Source organism: Silene latifolia, chromosome 3 (assembly GCF_048544455.1).
Source record: "Silene latifolia isolate original U9 population chromosome 3, ASM4854445v1, whole genome shotgun sequence".
Lineage (NCBI taxonomy): Eukaryota > Viridiplantae > Streptophyta > Magnoliopsida > Caryophyllales > Caryophyllaceae > Silene > Silene latifolia.
This window is the reverse complement of record NC_133528.1, coordinates 11,845,070-11,871,848: the sequence shown is the minus strand read 5'-3', so window position 1 is coordinate 11,871,848 and position 26,779 is coordinate 11,845,070. Positions and strand designations below refer to the sequence as shown.

The following is a 26,779-nucleotide window of genomic DNA, read 5'->3' as shown; positions in this document are numbered from 1 at the left end:
TGTTGAGACGATGTTATGAATAGGCTAGATGTTTTATATGTGAGAATCTGTGACCGTAGCAATATAACTGTAACATGTTTAGTTGAGTGCACGCTTCTAAATAACTTTAATTTGGTTAACTTTGTTCCTGGATCGGAAGATTGGAATAAACAGACCTGCTATGAACAGTAGACTACCCTAATGAGGACGGAAGTTAAGTTAGTGGAAATCTAGGGTGGATAGCGGACCGGAAGGACCTTTCCCTTGCCCTTCTCACATAGATTGTCTAGACTATTTATGACTTAGTCGATAAACTGCCATGGTGAACCGAAATCCTGACATACCTCTTTTATCTGATCACTTATCTTTTATTTTCTCGCTTTATTGCTCTTAGCTTTACTTCTCTTGCCTTAAATCTTCAGTAGTTTTAGAAAACAATTTCAAAACCCCCCAATTGTGACTAGATAGACGGACTTACAGATAGATATCTTGCCTCCCTGTGGAGATCGACCCTACTTATCGCTAGCTTCTGTTAGTTATATTTATGTATTTATTTTTGGTACATAATGACCATATCACAAGTGCTCCTTGGTTTCGTGGTCACCGATTCCAGGTTTAACGCCTCCTTCCGCACAATGGTGCACTCCAAAGACGGAAGTGGGAACTGCTCTCAGAATTTAGAAGATAGAAAGAAATATAAGAGAGAAATAGTTTATGTATTTTAGTGTGCCGTTGTGGAAGAATGGGGATTATATAGTAGCAAAAAGGTTCCTCCAACAGTCACATGGAGATACCGAAATAATAGTGTTGATTCTAGTAGTAAATGGCCATAATATGGGACAATGAATGCAATGTCACTAGCTGGGCGGACGACGATGGTGGCAGACACGTGAGGAGACTATAATCTATCCTCTATAGTCAAGTTAACACTTGTTAACACACCTTTATCTTTTGTTGATACGCTGTTAACACACCTTTATAATAAGGTGGTATATCCTCCACTATTCTACCAATATGAGACAATATTACCACACTTAAGTTTTAAAATAACATCAAACCCAATTAACCCAAAGCCAAATGAAAATTTGTGATTACAAATACTCCGTACTTAAATCAGGAATATCACAAACAGTCTCCCATGTACAACAAAATTAGCAGAATCCATTTTGAAGAAATGTCAATTGTGAATGGGACCAAACACCAAACTTTGCTTTCATACATTACATTCTTTACTGCACTTTCGGTTGCCCTTCAGCCGACTTTTTGTACATTATCAATCGTTTGTCCTTTTGACCCTTTTTTACCAACAAACATCACACTAGTATCCGTCTTCAATAAAAAAAACGAGTCAAATATCTTACCATATTAATAAATGAGAAAAAGTTTTGAATTTCTTAGGTGTTTTTCCTTTTACTCCTATCTTACCCATCTAGTTGATCTCTTTTTTTTAGTCAAAACGAATATCAAGTTTTAAATACGCACTTTTCAGTCAAAATGGATATCACCGTCTTAAATCCGTAGTTGTAAACTATCTTTTGTAAGTAATGTTTAATACGTGCAGATCTGTCTTCTCACTACTTTTTTGAACTCCCAACTTTACAAATCATCCTTATGAACCTTGATGCACCTCTACCAACTTTTGTTCCCACTTTTATTTCATCAAATTCAGCAACTTAGCTCTTTGATCATCTGCTTTTGTAAAGTTCAATACTTTCTGGGTTTCCTCTACTAAATTTGTAAGAATTCAGGGCACTGATCATTTCTTAATGATTTTTTTGATAATCTCTGTTAGTAAATTTGTGGGTTTTACTTGATTAATCTGGTTATAATGATGTTTTTTTGAGATTTTAGCTGATATGTATTAAACTTAGTAAGTCAATTATGTAGGATTTTGTGTTTTGTGATTGATTGTTATGATGGGTTCTTAAATTGCATTAGTATACTCCCTCCGTCCCAATCATTTGTTTACCTTTCATTAAAATACCCGTTATAAAGAATATAAAAGCTAAACAAATGATCATGGTTGAAGGAGTATGTGATTGTTTTTCCGACCCCCCTTACCTCGCAATTTGCAGGAGTCCTGGAGGCACTAGAGTAATGTTGTTGTTGGTGGTGGTGTTGTTTATCATGTTATGGATTATCTTATTATGCAAAGTATTGATCTTTCCTGATTAAGGTTGAAATTATTGTGTTTATATGTAACAGTCAACTTTTTACAGTCCATTATAAGTATTGATTTCACATGAATTTAACTGTTTTCTATGCATTCAGCTAGAAAACCCTACCCATCTTATTGTGAGACCGTCTCGTATAAGAATTTGTGATATTCATTGGTGTTGGTTTGGCCTTAATTTGATGGGAGGCTAATTTTGCTGTTATTTTTCCTATGTTAGAGAAGCTGCTTCAGCATTCTACCGGGATCCGTAGGTTTGGCTAGGGCAGTTCAGTCGTCGTTATAAAAGCTCTGTATCCTTGTGGCTCACATGATTGGATAATTCTCAAGCCATGGGTGGAAAATTTGTGTCATCCTCAAAATTGGGAAAATTCGGTGGGTCCTTTACTGCAGTACTGGCCTCAGCCCTTCTTGAATGGCTTTTGATTTTTATGCTTATTGTTTATGCACTATTTGGGTATCTGATTACAAAATTTGCTCGTTACTGTGAGTTGCCGATTCCTTGTTTGCTTTGCTCAAGGATTGATAATATTCTTGGTGGAGAAAAGCCTGGATTTTACTGGGATATGATATGTGGGAATCATAAGTTGGATATCTCATCCTTAGTGTATTGCCATTTTCATGAGAAACTCGTGGATGTTCGTGGGATGTGTGAAACTTGCCTTTTCTCTTTTGCCACAAAAGATAAATCAAATGCCGAGACATATAGGTTATTGGTAGGTAAATTAGGGGAAAAGGATCTTAGTGGATATGATGAAGGGACTTCATTTGATGATAATCATGTGACAGAGACCCTCAAGCATTGCTCTTGTTGCAATGAGTTGTGGAACCCTAGACGTCATCCCCAAACTTTGTTTCAGACTAAATCAACTGGTGGTGACGTTTCTTTAAGTCGTGAGGCTAGCCGGGATCTTGATAGTCTGGAGAAAGATGCCATGAAAACACCAGTATCATCGACAATTATTCATGTCAGGGAAATGACAGAAGATTATAGTTTGGAAAAAGAGGCTAATAAAACACAAGCATCATCTACAATAATTCATGTCAAAGAAAAGATCGAAGATCCATTGGCTCACTTTGGATTTACAGAGCTGAAAATTTCCTCTGATACTGAATCTGATATTCAGGCGTCTGATATTCATGATAGTTTAGAGGAGGCTAATAAAACACAAGCATCATCTACAATTATAGATGTCAGAGAAAAGATTGAAGATCCATTGGCTCACGTCGGATTTACAGAGCTGAAAATTTCCTCGGATACTGAATCTGATATTCAGGATAGTTTAGAGAAGGCTAATAAAACACAAGCATCATCTAGAGTTATTCATGTCAGAGAAAAGATCGAAGATCCGTTGTCTCACATTGGATTTACAGAGCTGAAAATTTCCTCTGATACTGAATCTGATATTCAGGCGTCTGATATTCATGATAGTTTAGAGGAGGCTAATAAAATACAAGCAGCATCTACAATCATACATGTCAGAGAAAAGATCGAAGATCCATTGGCTCACATTGGATTTACAGAGCTGAAAATATCCTCGGATACTGAATCTGATCTTCAGGCTTCTGATATGCATGATAGTTTAGAAGAGGCAAAGAAATCACAAGCATCATCTACAATTATTCATGTCATAGAAAAGACGGAAGATCACTTCGGATTTACAGAGCTTAAACTTACCTCTGATACCGAATCTGATATTCAGATATCTGATCTTGAAGATCCTCTTAGAGATCTAATATTAGAGTCCACAGAAGTGACACCCTTTATTTCTATATCAGAGGATGCTTCTGCTTCTGAGAAGCCAAATGATAGGGATGTTTTGTCACGCGAGAGTTCACCAATTTCACGTGATTTGGAGCTATCTGATATCATTCGTCCTCGTGATAGTACATTAGGAGCATCTAGTCCTGCTATTGGTCATGGTCTGGAAGAACTTAACTGGCAGGATATTGATCATACACCTCGTGTAGGTGAATCAAAGGAGATGATAAATGTAATTGATGATATACCAAATCCACTAGTATCAACGGAAATGATAGGTGCCGAACTTTTGCCGAATATACAGAATGGTGTGTTTATCTCTGTTGATTCCGCAAAAGGTAAACGTAAGTTAAAAGATTTTGATCTTTAATTGCCCACTCCGCATGTTGCGTCATTTACTATATCAGCTTTTCTTGTTTGTCATAGTCATGTTATTGCCGTTAGCTTTTACCGAGTAATAATTAAACTGAATCCTTAGGATTGAGATTTTAGTGACTTATTTGGTGTCGGGATTATAAAATGAACGACTGACAATAAGTTTTATGTATTTTTGAGTCTAAATGGTTTATTTCAAGGTTATTCTACCTACAAATATTTGATTGTTTCCTTTTTAAAAATTGTCATTACCTTCTTATACCACATTACCATCTATGAGGTGGTAATCACTGGCCTTGGAACCTTTTGTAAGAAAGAGACGAAGGTTAAGAGCAAGATTGTAGTATCAGACACGATGAAAAGATAAAATCATGATGTTAAACATTCCAAAAAGGATATCCCCTCGCTCCTAGAATAAGATTCATACCTACTCTGGGAACGAGAGTATAGTAAAATAGTGAATAGTGGAGGCAAGCGGGCAATTTGGTTTGCAATTTTTTTTAAATGTGTACCCTTTGTTAGTACTAGGTCGTCCAAATCATTACCTCAAAGGGAAATTGAAGAAAGTGTAACAGCTGAAAGAGGAATATCTAAACCTTATACTGAGACAAAGGAAGTATATGGAGTGGATTTTTTTGTTTGCTTATTGACTATAGGACTATACGTCTATACCTTTTAAATTATACCCGTGCCTCTCGTCTTCATTGCCAACTGAAAATTTTGTATCATATTTCTTACAGTTGATGCTAAGGAAGCTACAGTTGAGGCTATTGCACATGTGAGTGATGTGACTGACAAAAATCAGGATTTGGAAAACTTACAACCTACTACAAATCTCAACTCTTCTGAAATGAGGTCCGATCATACTGATGGCGATGTACAAACGCCAAATTATTTGGAACTTAGTGATGCTTATAAGCTAGCTGTCAGCAGCAGGGGAAGGCAGTTATCTGAAAAATTGTCAGAGCAGCTGGCCGGGAAGAACTCATCCGGTACTAATTTGGACTTGAAACTTTTACTATCACAATTTTCTCGAGGACTCAATTTGCCTTCAACAGGCATATTAAGCCCTAGAGTTTCTAGGAATTTTGATGAACTAAAGACAGATAATTCCTCCGCCTCTATCACGATGAAATTGCTTCAAAAGAGAGCCTCCCTTGAGAGAAATGATTCTAGAAACTCCCTCGAGTCTGCCTATGAGTCTTTGGACTTTAGCACGGTAGGTGAAATGGAAGGAGAAAGCGAAGTTGATCGATTGAAACGCCAACTTGAGCATGATAGAAGATTTTTGATTGCTTTGTTAAAGGAGTTGGAGGAAGAAAGGAATGCTTCTGCAAGTGCTACCAATGAAGCAATGGCAATGATAACAAGACTTCAGGAAGAGAAAGCTGCTTTACAAATGGAAGCCTCACACCATCTAAGGATGATGGAAGAGCAAGCCGAATATGACATGGATGCTCTAGATAAGTTAAATGAGTTAGTCACAGAAAAGGAGAAAGAGATTCAGAATCTCGAAGAAGAACTTGATTATTACCGTGTCAAGTATCCAAACGAGCTGATCCAAGATGATGTAGGGGACCCACATTCAAATGCAAGCCCTCATGATCCATGGCTAGTTACTCAGGAAGAAAGGGAATATCTTTCAAAGTGTCTTAGGAAATTGGAGGAGAAACTTAGCCTCTTTAACGAAGATGGTGAGAATTCGTTTGACTTGATATCGGAGGATGCTGGTCATGAAGTGAAGGGCGAAATGGAAAGCAATTCCTTGGTAACTAAGGAAAGCCTTGAAACACTAGTTAAACAATCCAAATCTAGTGGAATACATAAAGATGCTGAAACTGCTAGCATTGTAAATGAAGTATCAAGACTAAACGAAAGGCTTCAAATACTTGAAGCTGATCGCACTTTTATTGAGCATGCCATCAAGGCACTTAACGATGGACAGGAAGAACTGATACAAGAGATTGCATCTCATCTCCGAGAACTGCATAAGGTTGGGATTAAAAGATATCGAAATTCCTTTGAGGATAAAGACGTCCTATAGAAAGGTGAGTTCTGTAACTGCTTTTTCCACTCTATCGATTTAAAAGTCTAGTTGTCTTTGAAAATCTGATGATTTTGCACATAATTTATTTGTTTCAAAACCTACTCTTTTTTACTTGAGTTTTGCTTGCGCTTCTGAAGTATAGCCGGTGCAGTTGGTTGATGAAATTCATGATGATGCAATTTTCATTGTGGCGGACTTGATTCACGGCCAGTATTCCATAGATCTTTTTCCTCCTAATCGCTGTTAACTGAATTCCCATTTTATTTTCTGCGTTAACCTGTTTAAATGTTTCTTTGCTTTTATGCCTTACCGTGTTCTTCTTTCCATACAGTATAGTGTTTTCCTTTCTCTCGTTTTTCATTGTTCTACCTCGCTTTGACGGGTTCATACGATGATTATAATAGGCTAATAGCCGTTCCTAAATCGTTTTAGGAGTAAGGCTTTGTTGTCTTGTAGACTTGCACTGGCTCACTTCCTTGCTATGTCTTACTTTGAAAATACTTTATACTAAATTGATTTTTGAATACTGGTTTTACTACTTACCCAGTTCTGATTCCGTTTTCTAATGCTGAAGTCATATGAGCGTTTTCTTGAATTGGTTTGACCTCACAAAGAATAATTTTGTTGATCGCAAAACCTATAGATCCATTTGCTAATTGCTGTATTATTTCTTGATTCTGTAGGTAACTAATGACGATGGTATCAGTAAATCCTGAATCTTCCGGATCCCTAGATACTGCATTTCATGATTTGATTATCTCATATCCGCTATCCTTTGGCTTTGGAGTACGGTACAAGAAAGTAAGACCACTTGGTCCTTTACTTACTAAATTATCTCCACTCCCTATAATCTAAATTCTTAAGTTGCAGCTGATAAATGTAGTTACCGGCACAATTTCAAAATGGTTCACCCGGAAACAACTTCGTTTTGGTGCTTAACACTAGTGAAATGAACATGTGACAGATGCATGTTATAGGACTCGTGGGCCGTGGCCCTCGGACACTAAAAAGTTAAACTTTTGTGTACATTTGGCCATTCAGTGCTAAAAGTTTTAAATTTAAATTTATGTGGTAAATATTGTTAGAATATTCGATCGGACAGTAAAGCCAAATTTTTCTAGGTCCGCCACTGGGCTAATGTTTTGGGAGTATCATTGATGTGTTTGCTTTCCATCTCCCCAACATCATATTTTCTAGTCTAGTTCTGTAGGAAGTTATCCTACAATGTCTACCCTATAGGACTGTAACAATTGCATTCATATGTTTCAGGTAGCCGACGGAGTATTATTTCCACACAGCTAATGGCGGTCTATGTGCACCCGTGTTCATATGAAGATGTAAATCTTGAGATAGTTCTCAGTTTGCGGATTTCTCTTGTTTAGTGTGAGTTTTTTTAGTTTCACATTTTTTATATATTGATTTTGTTTGGTTTGATCATTTTGGCTAGATTTTAGACGTCGGAAAGGAAATAGTGTTCATTGTAAACGCTAATATTAGCGGAATATGTAAAGGTTTCCGCCTACCGGAGAATAATTGTCCCTGAGTTGAAAACACGAAGAAGCTGTTGTTGGCCTACTTTGTATTATGTATATTCTGTAAAAGTACATCACAGCAAGTGAATCGGAATGGTTGATAAACTCGCTAAAAGATTTGCAAGTACTAAGAATCATCGTTTAAGCATATAGTACTCATTTTGATTCAGCGTGTCTTTTACAGTTATTTTTTATACTGGGAAATTTTGAACAAATTTCCAAAAATATAGGGACTCAGATGGACTAGCAAAAATTTAAATTATGTTTCATGATAGACGAAACAAAAATTTGTAGGAGCGCAAAATTCGAACTTTTAAATATGTTGTACATTGTGTTATTGTCATCAAAATAAACCTACCAAAGCTATATTTTTCATGAGAACTTAAAAGTTGGAGAAAATAAATGAAAGAAGGTTTTTAAAAGGTATTCGATCGAAATAAAAATAAAACAATAAAAGAAAAATATTGGAGAAAATAAATGAAAGAAGGTTTTTAAAAGGTATTCGATCGATCGAAATAAAAATAAAACAATAAAAGAAAAATATTGGAGAAAATAAATGAAAGAAGGTTTTTAAAAGGTATTCGATCGAAATAAAAATAAAACAATAAAAAAAAATATTGCGGTGAGCGTGGATCGAACACGCGACCTTCAGATCTTCAGTCTGACGCTCTCCCAACTGAGCTATCCCCGCTACCTGGTATAATTATTACTACTATATTATATATATGGTGTCTACTATTACTACTATATTACCCTATATATATGGTGTGTTCGTATTTGTTTACGTTATCATGCTTGATAATGGTTGGTATGATTCTTGCCGGGCATAATGTAATCATCCCTATTGACCATATATTATTATATATGGATTAGTTATTTTTTTTCTTCTATCGAAAATTAAATTAAGGTCATAGAATCGAATCATAATATATGATCCCCATAAATTATGTTAGAAAGGGAGCAAGGAAAGTGTTGGGAAAAAAGAGAAGAAAATGCTGGGAAAATGCTGGGAATGAGGCATGCATGACTTGAGAAGTACAAAATCTGGCTTTCATGTGGAGGAAGACTCATTCTTGATTCCAAAGATTTTGCTTTCCACCATCATCGGATGTAAATAAACACTTACTTATTCCGACTCAATATATTCTTTACGATTTTACTTTTGATAATTTGGATAAACGCATTAACGTTAATGTGCTAACAATGATGGACTCAAAAAAATTTGTTTCAAAACATCCCGATGAAAATATAAAGCTTATTTTTATATTTATATTAAAAAAATACTATAAATTTTGTTATTTTAGCCTAAAAATGCACAAAATATACACAAGAAGTTTGTTTACCAGTGACTCGAGACCCTGGATCAGCCGTTGTGAGCTAAAATGACTATTTTTTTTTACCGAATCTCATTTAGTTTACAAAAATCGTGTTCTTTTCCTTTAATAAATTATTTTAACCATAATGCAGCACAAAATAAGACATCAAGGCATGTATAAACATATGAAACCCTTGAAGAATGCAAGCTAAAATTAATCCATTCCAAACATAACAAAATAATTATCTAATCATATATGTTGATCAGACAAAACCCTAATCGATATTATAGTCAGTTGGTCATCTCTTATTATGATTCAATCTAACTCAAATATATATTTAGATTTTGAATTGACTGGCTTGATATTTGGCATGCAAACTAAGGTTTAACATACCTCCTTATTTGTTAAAACTCTTAAGCGAACAAAGCCTGAACCAGCATCTGATACCTTCTCTCTCTATAACCTCCCCCTTCTCTCTAAAAAAAGAAAACCCTAATTTCCCCCTTCTGACCCGCCGCCTCCCCCTTACCAATCTCTTCCCCTCCTTCTCCCCCTACCCATCGCCGGAGATGGGGTCACTCCTTGACCCATCTCCGGTGATTAATCACGAATCCTCTTTGTGGCGGCCCTTTATGGATTGATCTCCCCCATCTCTTTCGTCGGTTCGTGGTTTCAGTCATGCTCGTCCGGTGGGTTTGAATGGTTTTGCTGTGTTTGTTGCTGAGGTCGATCCGTTCGGCGTTCCCCTGTCCTGTCATTGAAGTATCGCGTGCACTCCAAGGGTGTTTCCCCTCTCCCTCGCCCCTTTCCCCACCCCTGGTAAGTCCTGTTGTCGCGAAGTTGTCGGTCGTCGTTGTGTCTGGTCGATGAGTGGGTGGTCTCTTCTGTTAAGGGTGTTGTTTTGGGGACGATCTGGTTTTTCCCCTTCCCCTCGCCCCCTCCCCCACCAGATTGGTCCATGTTCCTGGTGGTTTTTCTCGGCCTGTTGTGTTTTTAGGTTAGTTGGGCTGCACGTGTGCCGATGGTCCTGGGGGGTTCGTTTTAGAATTTGGAGTCTCAATGTCTGGTGGTTGTTGGTTGTTGGTTGGACCGTGTCTTCGTGGTTGGCTGGTCGCGTCCGGCTGTTTCTTTGTTGGGGTTTGATCAAGTTTGTTGGGGTTCGTTTTCCTGTTTGAGGCGTGTTGGGTATGGTGGTTTTGGGTTTCCGGGGATGGAGTTGGTTGGGTCTGAGGCGGTGGTCTTCTCGTCTTGGAATGGTGTTAATTTTGTTTTTCTTGTCTTTTCTTTATCCTTTAATAAACTTTAGTGGTAAGCCTTGTCCTCTTAATGGTGTTAGTGTTGCGGTGTTTGTGTCTTTGAGGGTTCGTGTTACTCATTGTTCGTTGGCCTTCTCGGACCGTCTGTTCTATGATCAATGGTGTAGGAGATTTATCTCCGTCGAGGGCATACTCCGTCTTGCTTCTCATCTTTTCTTTCTACATTCTTTTCGCAAGAGCGTAAGTTCACCTCGTCATTGTCACTCCGTCGGCTGTATGAATAGACTGTTTTTGGAGGTCTTTCGTGTTAATGATGTTGACATCAACGTTCACAACCAAGTTGTCGTCTTCTGCCTTTCTACTATCGTTTTTCCTGCTTACCTTAATGTTGTAGATTTACTTTTGAATAAAGGTTATGTAATCTATATGTATGGCTTTGTAGTGCTAGATCTAGTTTATGAAGTGTCTGGTGCTATCTAGTCGAGTAGCTTACTTTGTATTGGTACAATAATGTAAGTTATTCACCTGCTGTCAAAAAAAAAAAAAAACCAGCATCAGTACTACCCAAGACACAACAGCGAACCACAAAATTGATAAGCTCGCCTTAGCCGTTAGTATCTCAAGCCAAGACCCTGACGAAACCTGCACACTAATAGAATTGAAGACTGGATTCGTTGACACTGGTAACAGCGGCTGCATTTCCTTATGTAAGCAAACTCATTACTCATGCATTCTATAAAAGAATAGAACTATTATGTTGAAAGACTAATAAGCTTTCAAACTTCCCCTAATTTATAAGTTTTCTTTTATTCTTCTCACCTAATTATGACTCTAACTAGTTTTGTGACCCATGAGAATCACGGGTTTGATTGTTTTTGTTCTTTTATTTTTGCGGTATCGTTCATGAATGTGTTATTCGACTTGTTTGTCTTCTTGCTTATTATCTTGGAGATATGTTGGTAGGATACCTAAGCAAAGCAATAAAGAGGGTCCCTGTCACAGTTCATGAGGGTAAGATATATTATAGCACCAAAACCCATGAATCCCTCATTTTAAAGAATATACGAATGTCCATTATCTGATTTTAAAAACTGGTATTGCATATAAATTAAATGGGAAATTGTATTGCCTTTTGTTTCATTAGAGCACTTTAAACAACTTATTCTCAAAGCCTATAAGGAAAGTCAACACAAATTATGGGAAACGTAAAATTGCATTCAAACAGTGGAATATTAACTTTGAAAACTACTCTTATTTTTCTACGGTCCTCATTGTCTTTGTCCTTTTATTCAATGTTGTCTTGTTGTGTTAATTATTTTAGTCCCTTTTTGTTTTTGTTCTGTACTTTTCTTTTTACGGTGTTTAGATTGTCTTTGGATTTCGAGGGCGCTTGGCTTTGTCATGGTGGTTATTCATTTTTACTCAACATTGACGACTTTTGGCATTCTAGTACTTGATAAATTATTTTTAGTGTTGTTTTGGTGCGTTCGGAGAACCTTGGTCCTATTTCTATCCGACAAATAAACAAAATGTTGAACACTTGGACATCTAATTCTATTCCTTATTACCTAAGGTATTCTAATGAAAAAAGAAATGTAAAATAAAGTAAATATGTAAAATATATAAATGAATGGATGGTAATGATATTTTATAACTGAATTTTACATATTGCCTTTAGTCAATTAGAGACGATATGAATAATGCACAGAAAGCGCTATGTTAAAATACAACTTATGTTTATCTTACTAATTAGGTTAAAATTACAAGTTTATTTTCTTAAATGCAATGGAGTTTGTTAAACTTTTAACAAATAATACATTTACAATTCTTGTCGGCTCGTCGGTCTTGCAACATTGTCCTTGTAAATTTAATTGATTTCCAACGTATTGGGAAAAATATTATTGAAATGATTTTTGTATAACGAAATATCTTTGTGATATACTTAAATTATTAGCAAGGAGTTGATGTCATGTGACTTATACAAATAAAATTTTAGACTAAATACGCATTCAATAATTTTAAAAATAAATTTTACGTGAGCAATTTTTGAGAGGATACACGAGAAAATGTATTTGTTAAACAATGGACATCATTCTAGTTTCATTTCGACTATATCTCTTGTCAATTAGAGTCATCTCTATATCTTTGCTGTTGGTAAACTTTTATGTGAGGAGCTTTAACGCCTATCCCAATGATTTTCAAAGAAATAAGAATACACCATTTGTATTATTATACTTTTTCCATTTTTTAAATTATCACCTTATTTGCTTGTGTGCAATAATTAAGATTAAGAAAAGATAAAAAGTAATTGAAAATAAAAGGAAAAAGTTTGCAATTGGTGGAGTAATGTGAGAATTCTACCCTTAAACGATGACATTATTTTGTAATTTAAAAAAAAAAGTTATAAGAAACGTTGGTAAAAAGTAAGTCCCAAAGTAGAAATTAAAGAAAAAGGGTGATAATATAGAAATGGACAAAAAAAGAGAAGTGGGGTGATAATTAAAAAATATTCGTAACAATTGACTATGAGAAAACAAAAATATATACAAGCAAAAAAATTAAATATTGAGAGTGCTAGAAGAAAATATTTGATGGAAAACAAAAAATGATTTATGGTGGGGTGTTGGGCTCTTTGGGAACACCGGAACAAGGTTGTCTTTGACCAAAGAGAGGTTGATCCGGGGGGTGTGATTAAAAGGGCTTGGGACGTTGTTGAAGAGATCGATGGTGGAGGATGGGGGAATGAGGGAATAGGTGGGAGTGGGAATAGAAGTCAGGGGCAGGTGCGAAATAAGGGGTGGAAGAAGCCACCTGATGGGTTCTTTAAAGTTAACGTCGACGCGGGGGTTAAAGAGGATGCTGGGGTGACGCTGGGGGTGGTGTGCCGTGACAGTGAGGGTAGGGTTCTTTGGGCCGTCTCATGTGTGCAGGAGCAGGTTTGGGAGCCACAAGTAGCTGAGGCCGTGGCCGTTCTCGAAGGAGTCATGGAAGCACGTCGGAGAGGACATTCTATGGTCATGATCGAAAGCGATTGTTTGCAAGTTGTTGAAGCTCTCAAAAGAAAGGCGAAAGGAAGAAGTGTTTTTTCTCTAGTCATAGACGATATCTTAGCTGTTAGCATTTCTTTTCATTCTGTTTTATGGTCTCATGTTTGTCGCATGAACAATAGTGTAGCTCATTCTCTTGCTCATTTAGTTCCTAGGACCGTTGGTAGAGTCGTATGGTCGGATAGTTTACCTCCGATCGTTAACAATGCTGTCTCGTTTGATTTATCTTTAATGCAGTAACCCTTTGGGTTTTCCTCAAAAAAAAAAAATGATTTAAAGGCTTGAAAGCATTCAAAATAGAACAATGGATTGGAAAATGATCATTGGATTCAATAAAAAACCATGCAAAATATTTACCTTGATCCCCATTAAAAGATACGATTTATATCCTTGGTGCATATAACTTCAACACTTCCATTAAGACATTTGATTTATAATCTGTTTATCGACTAATATATTTGATTTATAACATGATTGACAAAATACTAGTTGAAGAGTACACGGAAAACTAATAAAGTGCACGAAAGGGTATAAGACAATTTATTACAATTTACAACATTTGTCAATTAATATTCCAAGGGCTGGAATATATAATGTAACATGTCACCAATAATTATAGATTCATAGTACAATTTGATATTGTGCATACATCATAATAATAATAAAAAAAAGGAAAACACAATGAAACTGAAAAATATATTCAAGTCAAAAGATAATTCCAAAGAAGTTTCATAACCATATATTTCCAGATTTCATGCAATGTTTTTGATATGTGAGTATGTCATCATCCTGCAATTTTAATACAAATACAAAAATAATAATTAAATAAGATTCTGACTATTAATTAGTTTAAAACATAATAAAAATAAAAAAGTTAAATAATTCAATTGGTTATATATGCATACTTTACCTACCAACTTTTTGGATAAAAATGAAAAATAGGATTGTTGTAATATTTATATAAGATTCAAACTATTAATTAATTCAAAACATAATAAGAATAAAAAAAGTTAAATAATTCAATTGGTTATATATGCATACTTTACCTACCAACTTTTTGGATAAAAATGAAAAATAGGATTGTTATGATATTTATATAAGAAAATTTTTGTAATTAATTATCAAATTAATTTCAATAATTTATTTGAGAGAAGAAGAATATTGTGTGAACTAAGGGGGAGATAAAAAAAAAGGTGAAATAAATACAAAGTATAATAATTGTGAGGAAAACCAAAAGACCAAATATTAAATAAAAGAAAAAAAAGTTAAATGAATATGTAAATTAATACCAAATTTATGAGAGGAAAACAAAGAGTTTGTATTAATTTGTTTTTTGTGTTTGCCACTAATATTTTTTTTATTTTTTTTGTATTTTATAAGCATTTAACACATGGTATTTAGAGATTACTTTTAGTTAGATAATTACTTACTTTTAGTTAGATAATTATGTAATTGAATTATTAGTAACCAATAGAAAAATTACACGTGGATTAAAACTTAAATGCATTAAGTATGCTTTTAACTATATTGCATAGATAAAATACAAAGAAAAATAACATAAAATGTGGCACTTAAAATTGCTTAACATGACACACGTCAAATAATAAACTACTCATCTTGCCTTTTTATTATATTGTATAGATACTAATAGTTAAGTCATTCATCATACTAAATTTTGAAAAAACAATTAATTTGGAATAAATTTTAAAGGATAATTAAACAATAAAAGTGGAATGGAGAAGGTCTCATTTAAATTATCATTTACGTGATATAATTTCATGAACTAAATACATGGTATTACTATCCTTTTAAAATTCTATTATTATTAGTGTTTAATTTACTTATGTATTTACAGAATTTGTTTGTAAATTATTTAAATTAAATAAATATTTTCATTTCCATATATTTTATATTTTCCAAAACCTTATCCTTTACGTGAAATAATTTCATGAACTAAATACACGGTATTACTACCCTTTTAGAACTTTATTATTAGTGTTTAATTTCATTTAAGTATTTACAGAATTTGTTTGTAAATTACTTAAATTAAATAAATATTTTTTTCCATATATTTTATATTTTCCTAAGAAAATATTTTATATGATATTTTATATTTTCCAAAACCTTATCCTTTACGTGAAATAATTTCATGAACTAAATACACGGTATTACTACCCTTTTAGAACTTTATTATTAGTGTTTAATTTCATTTAAATATTTACAGAAAATGTTTGTAAATTACTTAAATTAAATAAATATTTTTTTTCCATATATTTTATATTTTTCTAAGAAAATATTTTATATGATATTTAATACTCATTTGTTGATTAATTAGTTCTATAAAACATCTTCTATATACAACAAAGTTATAATAACAACAATAGTGAATTAGTGCCTTTCAAAAAAAAAAAGTAGTGAATTAGTGACAAATCTGACAATACAATTTTTTTTTTGTTTTCAACTTCATTTATTCTTCTTCGTTTTTAATTTCTTATGTATTCAGTTTTTTATTTTATTTTATTTCGAATACATATAATACTAATCCATATGATATTTCTTGAAATTATTAACATATAGTTAATGTGTATTTTTTTATTGTAGTTTTTTTGAGTTAATTAAGTTTAAAGCTAATGAAATATGGATGGATTTTTAAAGAAAATAAGTGAATTAAATTAATGCAATATAATAATAAATTGATAATCCATGTCATATTAGTTTCCCAAGTCACATTGTTATTGTGTACGTGACTTTTTTTTATCCCAGATTTCATGCAATGTTTTTGATATGTGAGTATGTCATCATCCTGCAATTTTAATACAAATACAAAAATAATAATTAAATAATATTTTGACTATTAATTAGTTTAAAACATAATAAAAATAAAAAAGTTCAATAATTCAATTGGTTATATATGCATACTTTACCTACCAACTTTTTGGATAAAAATGAAAAATAGGATTGTTGTAATATTTATATAAGATTCAAACTATTAATTAATTCAAAACATAATAAGAATAAAAAAAGTTAAATAATTCAATTGGTTATATATGCATACTTTACCTACCAACTTTTTGGATAAAAATGAAAAATAGGATTGTTATGATATTTATATAAGAAAATTTTTGTAATTAATTATCAAATTAATTTCAATAATTTATTTGAGAGAAGAAGAATATTGAGTGAACTAAGGGGGAGATAAAAAAAAAGGTGAAATAAATACAAAGTATAATAATTGTGAGGAAAACCAAAAGACCAAATATTAAATAAAAGAAAAAAAAAGTTAAATGAATATGTAAATCAATACCAAATTTATGAGAGGAAAACAAAGAGTTTGTATTAATTTGTTTTTTATGTTTGCCACTAATATTTTTTTATTTTGTTTGTATTTTATAAGCATTTAACACATGGTATTTAGAGATTACTTTTAGTTAGATAATTACTTAATTTTAGTTAGATAATTATGTAATTGAATTATTAGTAACCAATAGAAAAATTACACGTGGATTAAAACTTAAATGCATTAAGTATGCTTTTAACTATATTGCATAGATAAAATACAAAGAAAAATAACATAAAATGTGGCACTTAAAATTGCTTAACATGACACACGTCAAATAATAAACTACTCATCTTGCCTTTTTATTATATTGTATAGATACTAATAGTTAAGTCATTTATCATACTAAATTTTGAAAAAACAATTAATTTGGAATAAATTTTAAAGGATAATTAAACAATAAAAGTGGAATGGAGAAGGTCTCATTTAAATTATCATTTACGTGATATAATTTCATGAACTAAATACATGGTATTACTATCCTTTTAAAATTCTATTATTATTAGTGTTTAATTTACTTATGTATTTACAGAATTTGTTTGTAAATTATTTAAATTAAATAAATATTTTCATTTCCATATATTTTATATTTTCCAAAACTTTATCCTTTACGTGAAATAATTTCATGAACTAAATACACGGTATTACTACCCTTTTAGAACTTTATTATTAGTGTTTAATTTCATTTAAGTATTTACATAATTTGTTTGTAAATTACTTAAATTAAATAAATATTTTTTTCCATATATTTTATATTTTCCTAAGAAAATATTTTATATGATATTTTATATTTTCCAAAACCTTATCCTTTACGTGAAATAATTTCATGAACTAAATACACGGTATTACTACCCTTTTAGAACTTTATTATTAGTGTTTAATTTCATTTAAATATTTACAGAAAATGTTTGTAAATTACTTAAATTAAATAAATATTTTTTTTCCATATATTTTATATTTTTCTAAGAAAATATTTTATATGATATTTAATACTCATTTGTTGATTAATTAGTTCTATAAAACATCTTCTATATACAACAAAGTTATAATAACAACAATAGTGAATTAGTGCCTTTCAAAAAAAAAAAAAAGTAGTGAATTAGTGACAAATCTGACAATACAATTTTTTTTTGGTTTTCAACTTCATTTATTCTTCTTCGTTCTTAATTTCTTATGTATTCAGTTTTTTATTTTATTTTATTTCGAATACATATAATACTAATCCATATGATATTTCTTGAAATTATTAACTTATAGTTAATGTGTATTTTTTTATTGTAGTTTTTTTGAGTTAATTAAGTTTAAAGCTAATGGAATATGGATGGATTTTTAAAGAAAATAAGTGAATTAAATTAATGCAATATAATAATAAATTGATAATCCATGTCATATTAGTTTGCCAAGTCACATTGTTATTGTGTACGTGGCTTTTTTTCATCCCATGTGGCATTGTCTACGTGACATTTTTATCCTAGCCTTTTAATAGTATTTATAGATATACTTTAATTACTACTTCAATACTAATTTTTCTCTGGCCTAATATTATGAATAACTAACAAACCATCTAGCTTCCCTTCATTTAGAAGTCGTTCTTTTGTTCTTCTCAATTATGTCTCCATAATAATGTTTTTTTACTTAATTTAATTATCCAACCATATATATATAATAAAAAGGCAAGACAAACCATATAAATAAATTACCTCAAAACAAATACTAAGTAAATTTTGGGATTTTATTGTTAGTATAAATTTTACGAACAAAATCATCATTTATGACTTTCGCTTTATAATTATCACCACATTCTTTCAAAAGAATGTTAATTATTCAATCTACCTTGAATTATAGTTCGTAAATAAAAATATAGAAATTTCTATTTTGAAATGGATCTTTTAGATTGAATTAATTACATAGCTAACTGTTTTTAATGAAATAACAATAAGAGGTAAACAAATTAGCGGGACAGATGAAATATAATAAAAAAGAGGGGGGGATCAAATATAGCAGCAACAACAATAATAAGAACAATAATCGTAGCAAAATACTAACAAACATGGCAATACTCGTGACAAAAGTTTAATAAATTGCGGGCTTGTGCGTTGTGGCTATATACATATATAACATAAACAGTAAGTCTTGATTAAGGCGAACATTATCTGTCTTAAGCTTAACAAATTGGGTGATTTGATATGTATTTGACTCGTTTTAAACTTATGACGGATAGAGAATTTGTGTAACATAAATATACTTTGACAATATATTATGAAAATATACGTATTGATTACTAAAAACTTTTTTTTCTTACGAGTACTTTTGTCCACAGGGTCCGATACGATCGCAATCCCTACTTGCATAACACCACCAACGTGACAACATAACTAGCCCCGTGAATTTCACGGGTAATAGAACTAGTTACTATGATTATAAACATAATAAATGGAAAATGCATTTTATCACTATTCTAAGAAATAATCATCATAAAATTCATACGATAAATCTCCTTCAATCTTAAACTCACATTACTGATAAAAAGTTGACTATAAAAGGTAATTCTTTCTTATTTTCAAGGTTTTTTCCAACCAATAGGTAGTTTTTTATGTATTAGTTTTTAGTTTTTATATTAATTTTTATTTTAGTGTTGATTAGTTTTATTAAAGCCATATTCTTCATTAGAGTAACCTTATTTTCTTTAATTTTATAATGGTTGTTTTGCAGGAAAAATAGAATCATGACTCATTTTTTTTTAATTAAGGCGTAGTACAATATAACACGTGATGGTTAGTAAGTTGTCCATGTAGTTAATTAATTTTTTTGTTTACAATTAAATTTGTTATTACAAATATAATTATTAAGTTTGTTTGTAAATGTTTTTTTAGGTTGATTTACTTGATCATCTTCATTCTCAAATCACAATTTTTTTAAGGTATGTTGTAGTTGTATATCCATTGAATGTTGGTTAGAATTTTTTATTTTTTATTTTTGAATATTGAATATGAATTTTCATACAAAGTCTAAGCATATTAAAATCATCGGAAATAACCCATAACTACTAGCGACTTTGATAATCTATAGTGAAAAATGAGTTCATATTCGTGTGAGTTATGTGGGATGTGCTTCAACTTTAGTTATGTATGAATGATTTCTTATTCAACGTATAAGTTTATGTTCCTTGATAAGGTTATAAAATCAAGGTTCATGTAGCTATTGTAAATTTTTTAATCTACCTAGTATAAAAGCCAGGTTTTTTGAAGGTTTCCCATTGGCTGAAAATTTTCCAAAATTTGGCAACATATAGGACCCACCACTTTCTATACACCATTTAATTACCATCTCTCCTCTTATCTCCTCTCATCTCCACCCAATTCAAATCTGAAAAATTACTCCGAATAAAACGATTTTAAGTTTATTTTGCACGTTTTTTTATAATAAAATCAATTTATGAATACTAAGCTAATCTAATTTGAACTAATATAATCTAATCTTTTAAATGATCTCAAGTAAGTGATTACAAATATTTAACATCTAAAAATTACTTATTTTTTTGAAAAAATTATTTTAAAATCTTCAAAAAAATCCGAAAGCTAAATTTAACAATTTATTTCAAAAAGTTCTCTTTAAAAATCCTGTAACTATAATAGGAAAAACATGCCATTAAAAACTTATATAAAAATAATATTTAGGAATTTAATTGATAAATACTTTCAGAAAATATCCAAGTCATTTAAATTTAATAGATTTAATTTTCATTCTTAGAAATACTCTATTCGTTTGTCAAAAAAAATAAAAAAAATTTCAAAAAAGGGGAAGATTACATTCAAAATATGGGATTTTTTTAAATTAACGAAAATAAGTTTTAAATAAATGAAAAAATAATTTAAACGTAATATAGGCAACCAAATAAAGTAAAAAGAATATTATTTAAAAACACATACTTACTCATATTGAGTAATTTTATTTAAAAAAATAATACTCATTAGATCTATAATATTCACTAATAATTTTATAAAAAATAAAAAATCAACTTTTAAAAAAATAACCATCAGATCTATGAGAAATTGAATAGAAAAAAAAATCAGAACAAAAAATGAAACAAACATAGCTGATAGTGAGAGAGATTATCAACTGGGTAAACATTATAGAGTAAGGAGATGATATATTGTTTAATGAATGAGGATTATAGAGAGAAATTATAGGTTTGAGGGAGTGATCTAATGACCGTGACTGGTGAGGGCGTGTTTGATGAGAGAGAGCGAGGGAGAAAGAGGCGTGTGAAGTATGTTTTGGAAGTATGTTAGGTTAGCATTGCTAATTTACTATAAGGTGAAGGTGGGGCCTTTGGCGATATGTACTGAGATTTTAATGGGTTAGTTTGAGGTTGTTTAAGCCTATTTTAATCATATTTAGATTTTGAGCCAACAGTTTGTTATTGAGCCTATTTAGATTGACACGAATTATAGAGTAAAACGAATCACCCTATGAGACGGTTCATTTCAACAAATAAACTATTTATCTAATACTAATAAGTAAGTTGTTTTTATATACAACGAAATCGTCTCACCGTGTAAAACCGTCTCATGTAATAACGACTGTATTAATGTTATTGTCTTTACTATATTCTTACTTACTTAATTTTGTATATTTGAATTTCAATATTTCTACATTTTCTCCATTCATAATTTAATAATAACAATTGTTTAACAAGTAACCCCGTGCAATTTTTGCACGGGATTAAAACTAGTTACACTAGTAAAACGTTAAAAAGAAAAGTCACATTTGGCACTTGTAAGTCGGGGTAACTAGCCTTGTGGCCACTAATTAGTCTGACCTCTAGTAAATGATAAACTTGGCTGAATATGTTTGGTCATTAAAAACTAATCCATTGTCAGTAGTCATTATATTTATTTATTACACATAATGGTTGCATAAGGCCGATAAATGAGTCGACATTCAAACAAGATATTTAATTTTTTTTAAAATATCAAGTGCTTAATCTTAGAAATGCAGTTCTTTAGAGTCCGATTTATTGTCATACGGCAAAATCTGGAATAGAGAGAAAGAAATTTCCGACCACCCTAAAATACGGGAACACGCCAATGGCTACTCCTAGTTCTGCCACAGCCATCTACACGTGAAAGATATAAGACCGATCTGCTCATTAATTCTTATATGCGACGGTCTCATCATAATTTATCGGTATTACGAAAAAACACCTAATCGTTAGAATTAGGTTAGACAATCAAAAACGACAAAATTAAATAACTATGGATAATCTCAAAATGTAAAAACCGCAAACAACATAAATTTTGGACAATCTAGTTAATCAAAAAATGACTTCTGACCAAATCAACCAGTAACTATATTAAATTTTAAAAAGACAAAGGAAAAATGAAGATACCTAACAAAAAAGCCCGGCCCACCGGTATCCTTTCAAAACCGATGCTTTTGGCAACGATGGTAGTTCCGTACCTAAAATGATGAGCATAAGCTCAAACCTCGAAAAAAAACAATCAGATAAAATTAACTAAAAGCAGTTAAGATGAGAGAATGACCCAGGGAATGTTGAGCGCGGAGCAAGATGGGTGGCCAGGGGAGTTTCAAAGGTGACATCCACCAACCACTAACGTCACCAATTACGCCACAACCACCCTGAACTATGGCCAATAACGATCGCCACCAAAGAGCATAGAACACTCGCCTACTACAAACACCATCAATGAACCGATCAGAGCGCAACTAGCTTTGTAAAACAGTATTAAGTCGCGAAGGAGGAGAGTTGATGGGTAGTAGTTGAAAAGTCCTAAATCATTGCATGCAATCAATTAAAACCTAAAAATAAACAATAAATTATTTACTTTAACTCAAAATCAATAATCCATCTTAACTCACAATCAAAATCAGAATAATGAACAAGGCAACTTATCTACAACGTGTTCGTATCAGACGGACTGACTTCGTGATCGCCATTGTTGATAAGTGAGTTTCCTCGGAAAAGAAAGAAGAAAAAAGTCAAAGAAAAGGAAAAAAAAGGAATGCTGGTTATTGATTTGGCTAGGTTTGGGATTAGAGTTCGCACAAAGAAAGAAGATTTCGCCATAATATAGATCGCTCTTGATGAAGAAATTAGTAAGCGGATGAAACGAGAAAGGGGAAAGGAACATAGCGCCAGAGTGAAGTGATAATAAAACGGAGAATGAGGGAAAAAGAAAAGGAGAAAGAAGACCCAAAAGGATCGAGAGTTGGAACGAAGAGAGGAAAAAAAATGCAAAGCAATGTAAATAATCAATGACAGAGGGGCAAAATCGGGAAAAACACTAAAAATTACTGTTACGGGAACAGTAGTCATACTTCTGGTTTTTAAAGGAGTATGGATTTCCAGATTTGTTAAAAGTAAGCTAATGAAATTATTTATTTAACCCCTCGATCTTCTTTGTGAGTATGTTTGTGCCATGTTATAGTTGGACATATCAAATGATGTATTTGTTTGATATCTTTTAAGTTCGTAAATATTCACAAGTAAATAATATTTTTCCAATATCTTTCGCTATATTATTAATGTGCATTTTTGTCTTAGCACTTCCAATTGGACACATGTTGCTTTCGAAGACCTCAAGTTAAATTTGAGCAATTGCTATGGATTGCTATGGTACGAATGGTTCGTAGATGGTGAAAGATTGTCATTGAAGGCAAAAATTGTTACTTATTCTTGAAAGGAGTTAATACAATATTTAACTGTTATTTATATTTGACAAAGAGTTAGTTAACATAAAATATATTTCAAATTTGAGTAGAATAGGAATGTACGAGGGAAAATGAGGGAGATGAACATAAATGTTTTGGAGTGATTGTGAATTGTTCTTACTAAATTATTGAAATTTAGAGGTATTTAAAACTTCTCTCACTAGAATTCTCTCTCACTTCTCTCTAAAAAAACCCCAAAACCTTTTCTCTTTTGATCCATCGCAACCTCCTTTCTCCCTCTATCCCCTTCTCTCCCCCACCCGTCGCCGGAGATGAGGCTGTCCTTTGGCCTATCTTCGGCGATCTGTTTCAATGTCCGACCACTATTTCTACCCATTTTTATCCCACAAATTTCTAGTTATGTTCTTTTGATTTAAACTACTGGTCCCTTTAATCGCATTGATAAGGCTTATAGCTTTGTCGCGTCGAGTCGCCATCTTCCCGTTCATCCTTCTCTTCGTTGGATCCTAGTCAGGTTGTCCTGCATTGTGACACCCTTAAATCTAGCCTTAAATAAATACGTAAATTCTACAGAAAAACTGGTAGGATATGATTGTAAATGGTTCAACTAGTCAAAAACCTGCAATTTCAAAAAACATTTCTTCCTAAACCATTCACAACCAATCCAACTCAAGAAGAGTGTCAAAAACCCTGCAACAGCTGATAAACTAATTTACATACATAACTAAAGACGCGGAAATATAAGGATACAAACCAACATAGGAAAGGGAGACATATGTCCCTTCAAATTATATACAAAACCAAAAGGAAAAAGGTTTGCTAAAAGAATAGCCAAACTAGGTCCAAGGTTCCTTGCTCACTAGCTCGTCTGTGACCCCAACAAAGCATCAACAACCTGTCAATCGCATTTTATACAAACACGAAAGCCACAATTCAGTGGGGAGTAACTTCGAGTCCTCCCAGCCACGAATCGTCAAAATTAATGTACATGTAGTAAAACATGTCAACAAGGTGATAAATAATTCAATTATCAATAATAATCTAATCTATGACCCTTAAACTGACCAAACTAAACTATCATGTGAATCATATAATTCAAATAGTAATCCAAACTTTATCAACTGTAACCGGCTTACATCTCACCTATTACAGTTCATAAAATCACCATACAAGAAAGGGCAATATATCAAAGACAGGCATAAGTTCTTAGTACGGTCAATAGTCACTTTGTAACTCGAGTCTATACCACGAGGTAGGGAAGGTAATCGAACCGGTATCTTGGCTCAGCGGTTAATATTAATAAAACATGGCCAAGAGACAACACAACCCTAGCCTAAAATCTGCGCAGACCTAGACACGCGGATACACACCACCGCACCCAAGACCCACAATTTTTCTAAAAACAAAGTGAGTACCCTAAGGAGTCCACCAAAGGGTTGGCTAGTACTTAAGCTGACCCCATACTATCAAAATAAGTACCTGAGGTCATGCCCCAACTTGGATATAAATCCACTAGTCAGGAACACAAAGGCTATCAAGCAGTGAACATATACTCGTCAGAGACTATAAAGACCTATCTATGATGAAGGCCGAAATACTCACCTAGGACCTAGTCCCGACTAGTCCCACTTGAATACTTTAGCCCACACCACACAAGACTCACCACACAAGTCAAGTAAGACACCCACTTAACCTTAAGAGGGCAAAAAGTCCTACTTACCAACATAAATTCTAACATTCTATCATGTGAAAGGCTATATAAATGTCTATTCAGCAGATAAACCAACAGAATCCTCAATACAAATTTCCAATTCCAACAATATTAACCAAATTAAAGGCTTCAGAGAATCTAGGGCCGTTTCTACAATATAAGAAGCTACTTAAATTCAACTAACTACACATGTGAAATAGAGATATAATAAATGGCCTAAAGCAAGAAAAAGGCCGATTATCTAATTCATACAACCGAATTTTTACCCGCAACCCCAGCCTGCGACAGTGCGGTTAAATTGCGGTGACCAAATCACTCAATTAATCGACATCGCATCAGTCAAAGGGACTAAGGCTCAGTTTTCGGCACAATCAACAAATCATTACAATTATCCCTATACAATTCATTTTGAGCCTATTATTTACAAATTCATTTTGTAAACTATCCTAACATGTGATAACTATTAACATAAGCATAGTTTTACCATTAACATAATTTTTATTACTTATATGCTTCAATTCCTAAAATGTACTCATACTAACTATGTCATTAATAAACCTGAAATGACAAATTTTGCAAGGAAAACCGCGAAACAAGCAACGGACCGACCCGGGCCAGCCGTGGGCCAGCCACGGGCCTGCCGGCCTGCTGCCGCCACCCTTATACCCTTTTTTTTTACCGTTTTTCTTCATTTTAACTCGTTTTAAGCATTATCTAATCGTTCCCATATCATTTCCATGCTATTATGATAATTTAATCTAACAATTGACATGCATGCAACCATTTTAAACATGTGAAAATTACTATACAAACAAAAATCATAAAACATATAAAAACAACACAACATGTGACGATCTTTCGTCGAGTAACTCGAAATATGTTACCTTAAGCTAGAAAATGAGCAATTAGCACCTCAAAACCCAAACCCTAACGACAACTAGCCGCTATCCTCTACAATATACGAGTCCCCGAACTCGTCCTCCAACTCTTCACCTAAATAAACAATTAAAACACAAAGATAAGTATATAAAACGAAATTTCCGAAAATTGGTCTTAAAACAACTTCAAGAAAACTGAAATTAAATTATACCAAGTTGTAGATCTCGGCGAGGGGATTCCGGAAAGGTAAATTTCGTGAAAATCCGATAAGAAACGAAGAAATTATGGCCAAAACAGCTTGAATTTTTGTTGAAATTTGTTTGGTTTTGGTTTTAGAGGATGAAGATGACTTAAGAACAAAAAAACAGAAAAAAAGAAAGAAAAGGGGGAAGGGGAGCCGGGTAAGGGAAGAAAGGAAGGAGGGAGTCGGGTTTTTAGTCGGGATTTACGAGTCGGGTTTGACTTGTTTTGATAATAATTAAATCCGTAAGTCAAACGCAAATTCCGTCAAGACCAAAGTTTTTAAACACGAGATTACAAGAAAATTGAATATTCATACTACCCATTTCCAAATTCGTTTACCCAACGTTCAAAAGAATTGTCATTTTCCCTCCGATACGCCCCTAATTCGAAATAAAAGATTTTACACGGTTTAAACTATTTTTAAAC

The 26,779-nt window shown here is 32.6% G+C and overlaps 2 protein-coding genes, 1 long non-coding RNA gene and 1 other non-coding gene across 7 annotated transcripts; 2 read left to right on the top strand and 2 right to left on the bottom strand.

Moving 5' to 3' along the window:
• The first annotated feature begins 1,333 nt into the window (after positions 1-1,333).
• LOC141647209 (myosin-binding protein 1) lies at positions 1,334-7,983 on the top strand. 4 transcript variants are annotated; one of them, XM_074455321.1, is made up of 5 exons: positions 1,334-1,516; positions 2,373-4,258; positions 5,030-6,337; positions 7,020-7,137; positions 7,606-7,983. In XM_074455321.1, the coding sequence occupies exons 2-3, from the start codon at positions 2,485-2,487 to the stop codon at positions 6,331-6,333; spliced, it is 3,078 nt and encodes a 1,025-aa protein (XP_074311422.1). In that variant the 5' UTR covers positions 1,334-1,516; positions 2,373-2,484; the 3' UTR covers positions 6,334-6,337; positions 7,020-7,137; positions 7,606-7,983. The 4 variants fall into 4 exon arrangements, with proteins under 4 accessions (XP_074311422.1, XP_074311423.1, XP_074311420.1 ...); XM_074455322.1 differs by having other exon boundaries at positions 1,516-1,715; positions 2,373-4,252; XM_074455319.1 differs by having other exon boundaries at positions 1,516-1,715.
• A 503-nt stretch (positions 7,984-8,486) lies between these two features.
• Positions 8,487-8,559, bottom strand: TRNAF-GAA (transfer RNA phenylalanine (anticodon GAA)). The gene has a single exon. It is a non-coding gene; the product is annotated as a tRNA-Phe (tRNA).
• A 4,493-nt stretch (positions 8,560-13,052) lies between these two features.
• LOC141648670 (uncharacterized) lies at positions 13,053-13,727 on the top strand. Its single transcript, XM_074457394.1, has one exon. It carries the CDS (start codon positions 13,053-13,055, stop codon positions 13,725-13,727), a length of 675 nt encoding a protein of 224 aa, XP_074313495.1.
• A 10,499-nt stretch (positions 13,728-24,226) lies between these two features.
• Positions 24,227-26,492, bottom strand: LOC141645910 (uncharacterized). Its single transcript, XR_012545224.1, has 3 exons — positions 26,322-26,492; positions 26,116-26,224; positions 24,227-24,415 (listed from the first exon to the last, which is right to left on the bottom strand). It is a non-coding gene; the product is annotated as an uncharacterized LOC141645910 (long non-coding RNA).
• Positions 26,493-26,779: the final 287 nt, after the last annotated feature.

Coding starts and splice junctions, on each gene's coding strand:
- LOC141648670 (XM_074457394.1), top strand. CDS start 13,053: ATGGTGGGGTGTTGGGCTCTTTGGGAACACCGGAACAAGGTTGTCTTT.
- LOC141647209 (XM_074455321.1), top strand. CDS start 2,485: ATGGGTGGAAAATTTGTGTCATCCTCAAAATTGGGAAAATTCGGTGGG. Junction 4,259..5,029: donor TGATTCCGCAAAAGGTAAAC/GTAAGTTAAAAG, acceptor TATTTCTTACAG/TTGATGCTAAGGAAGCTACA.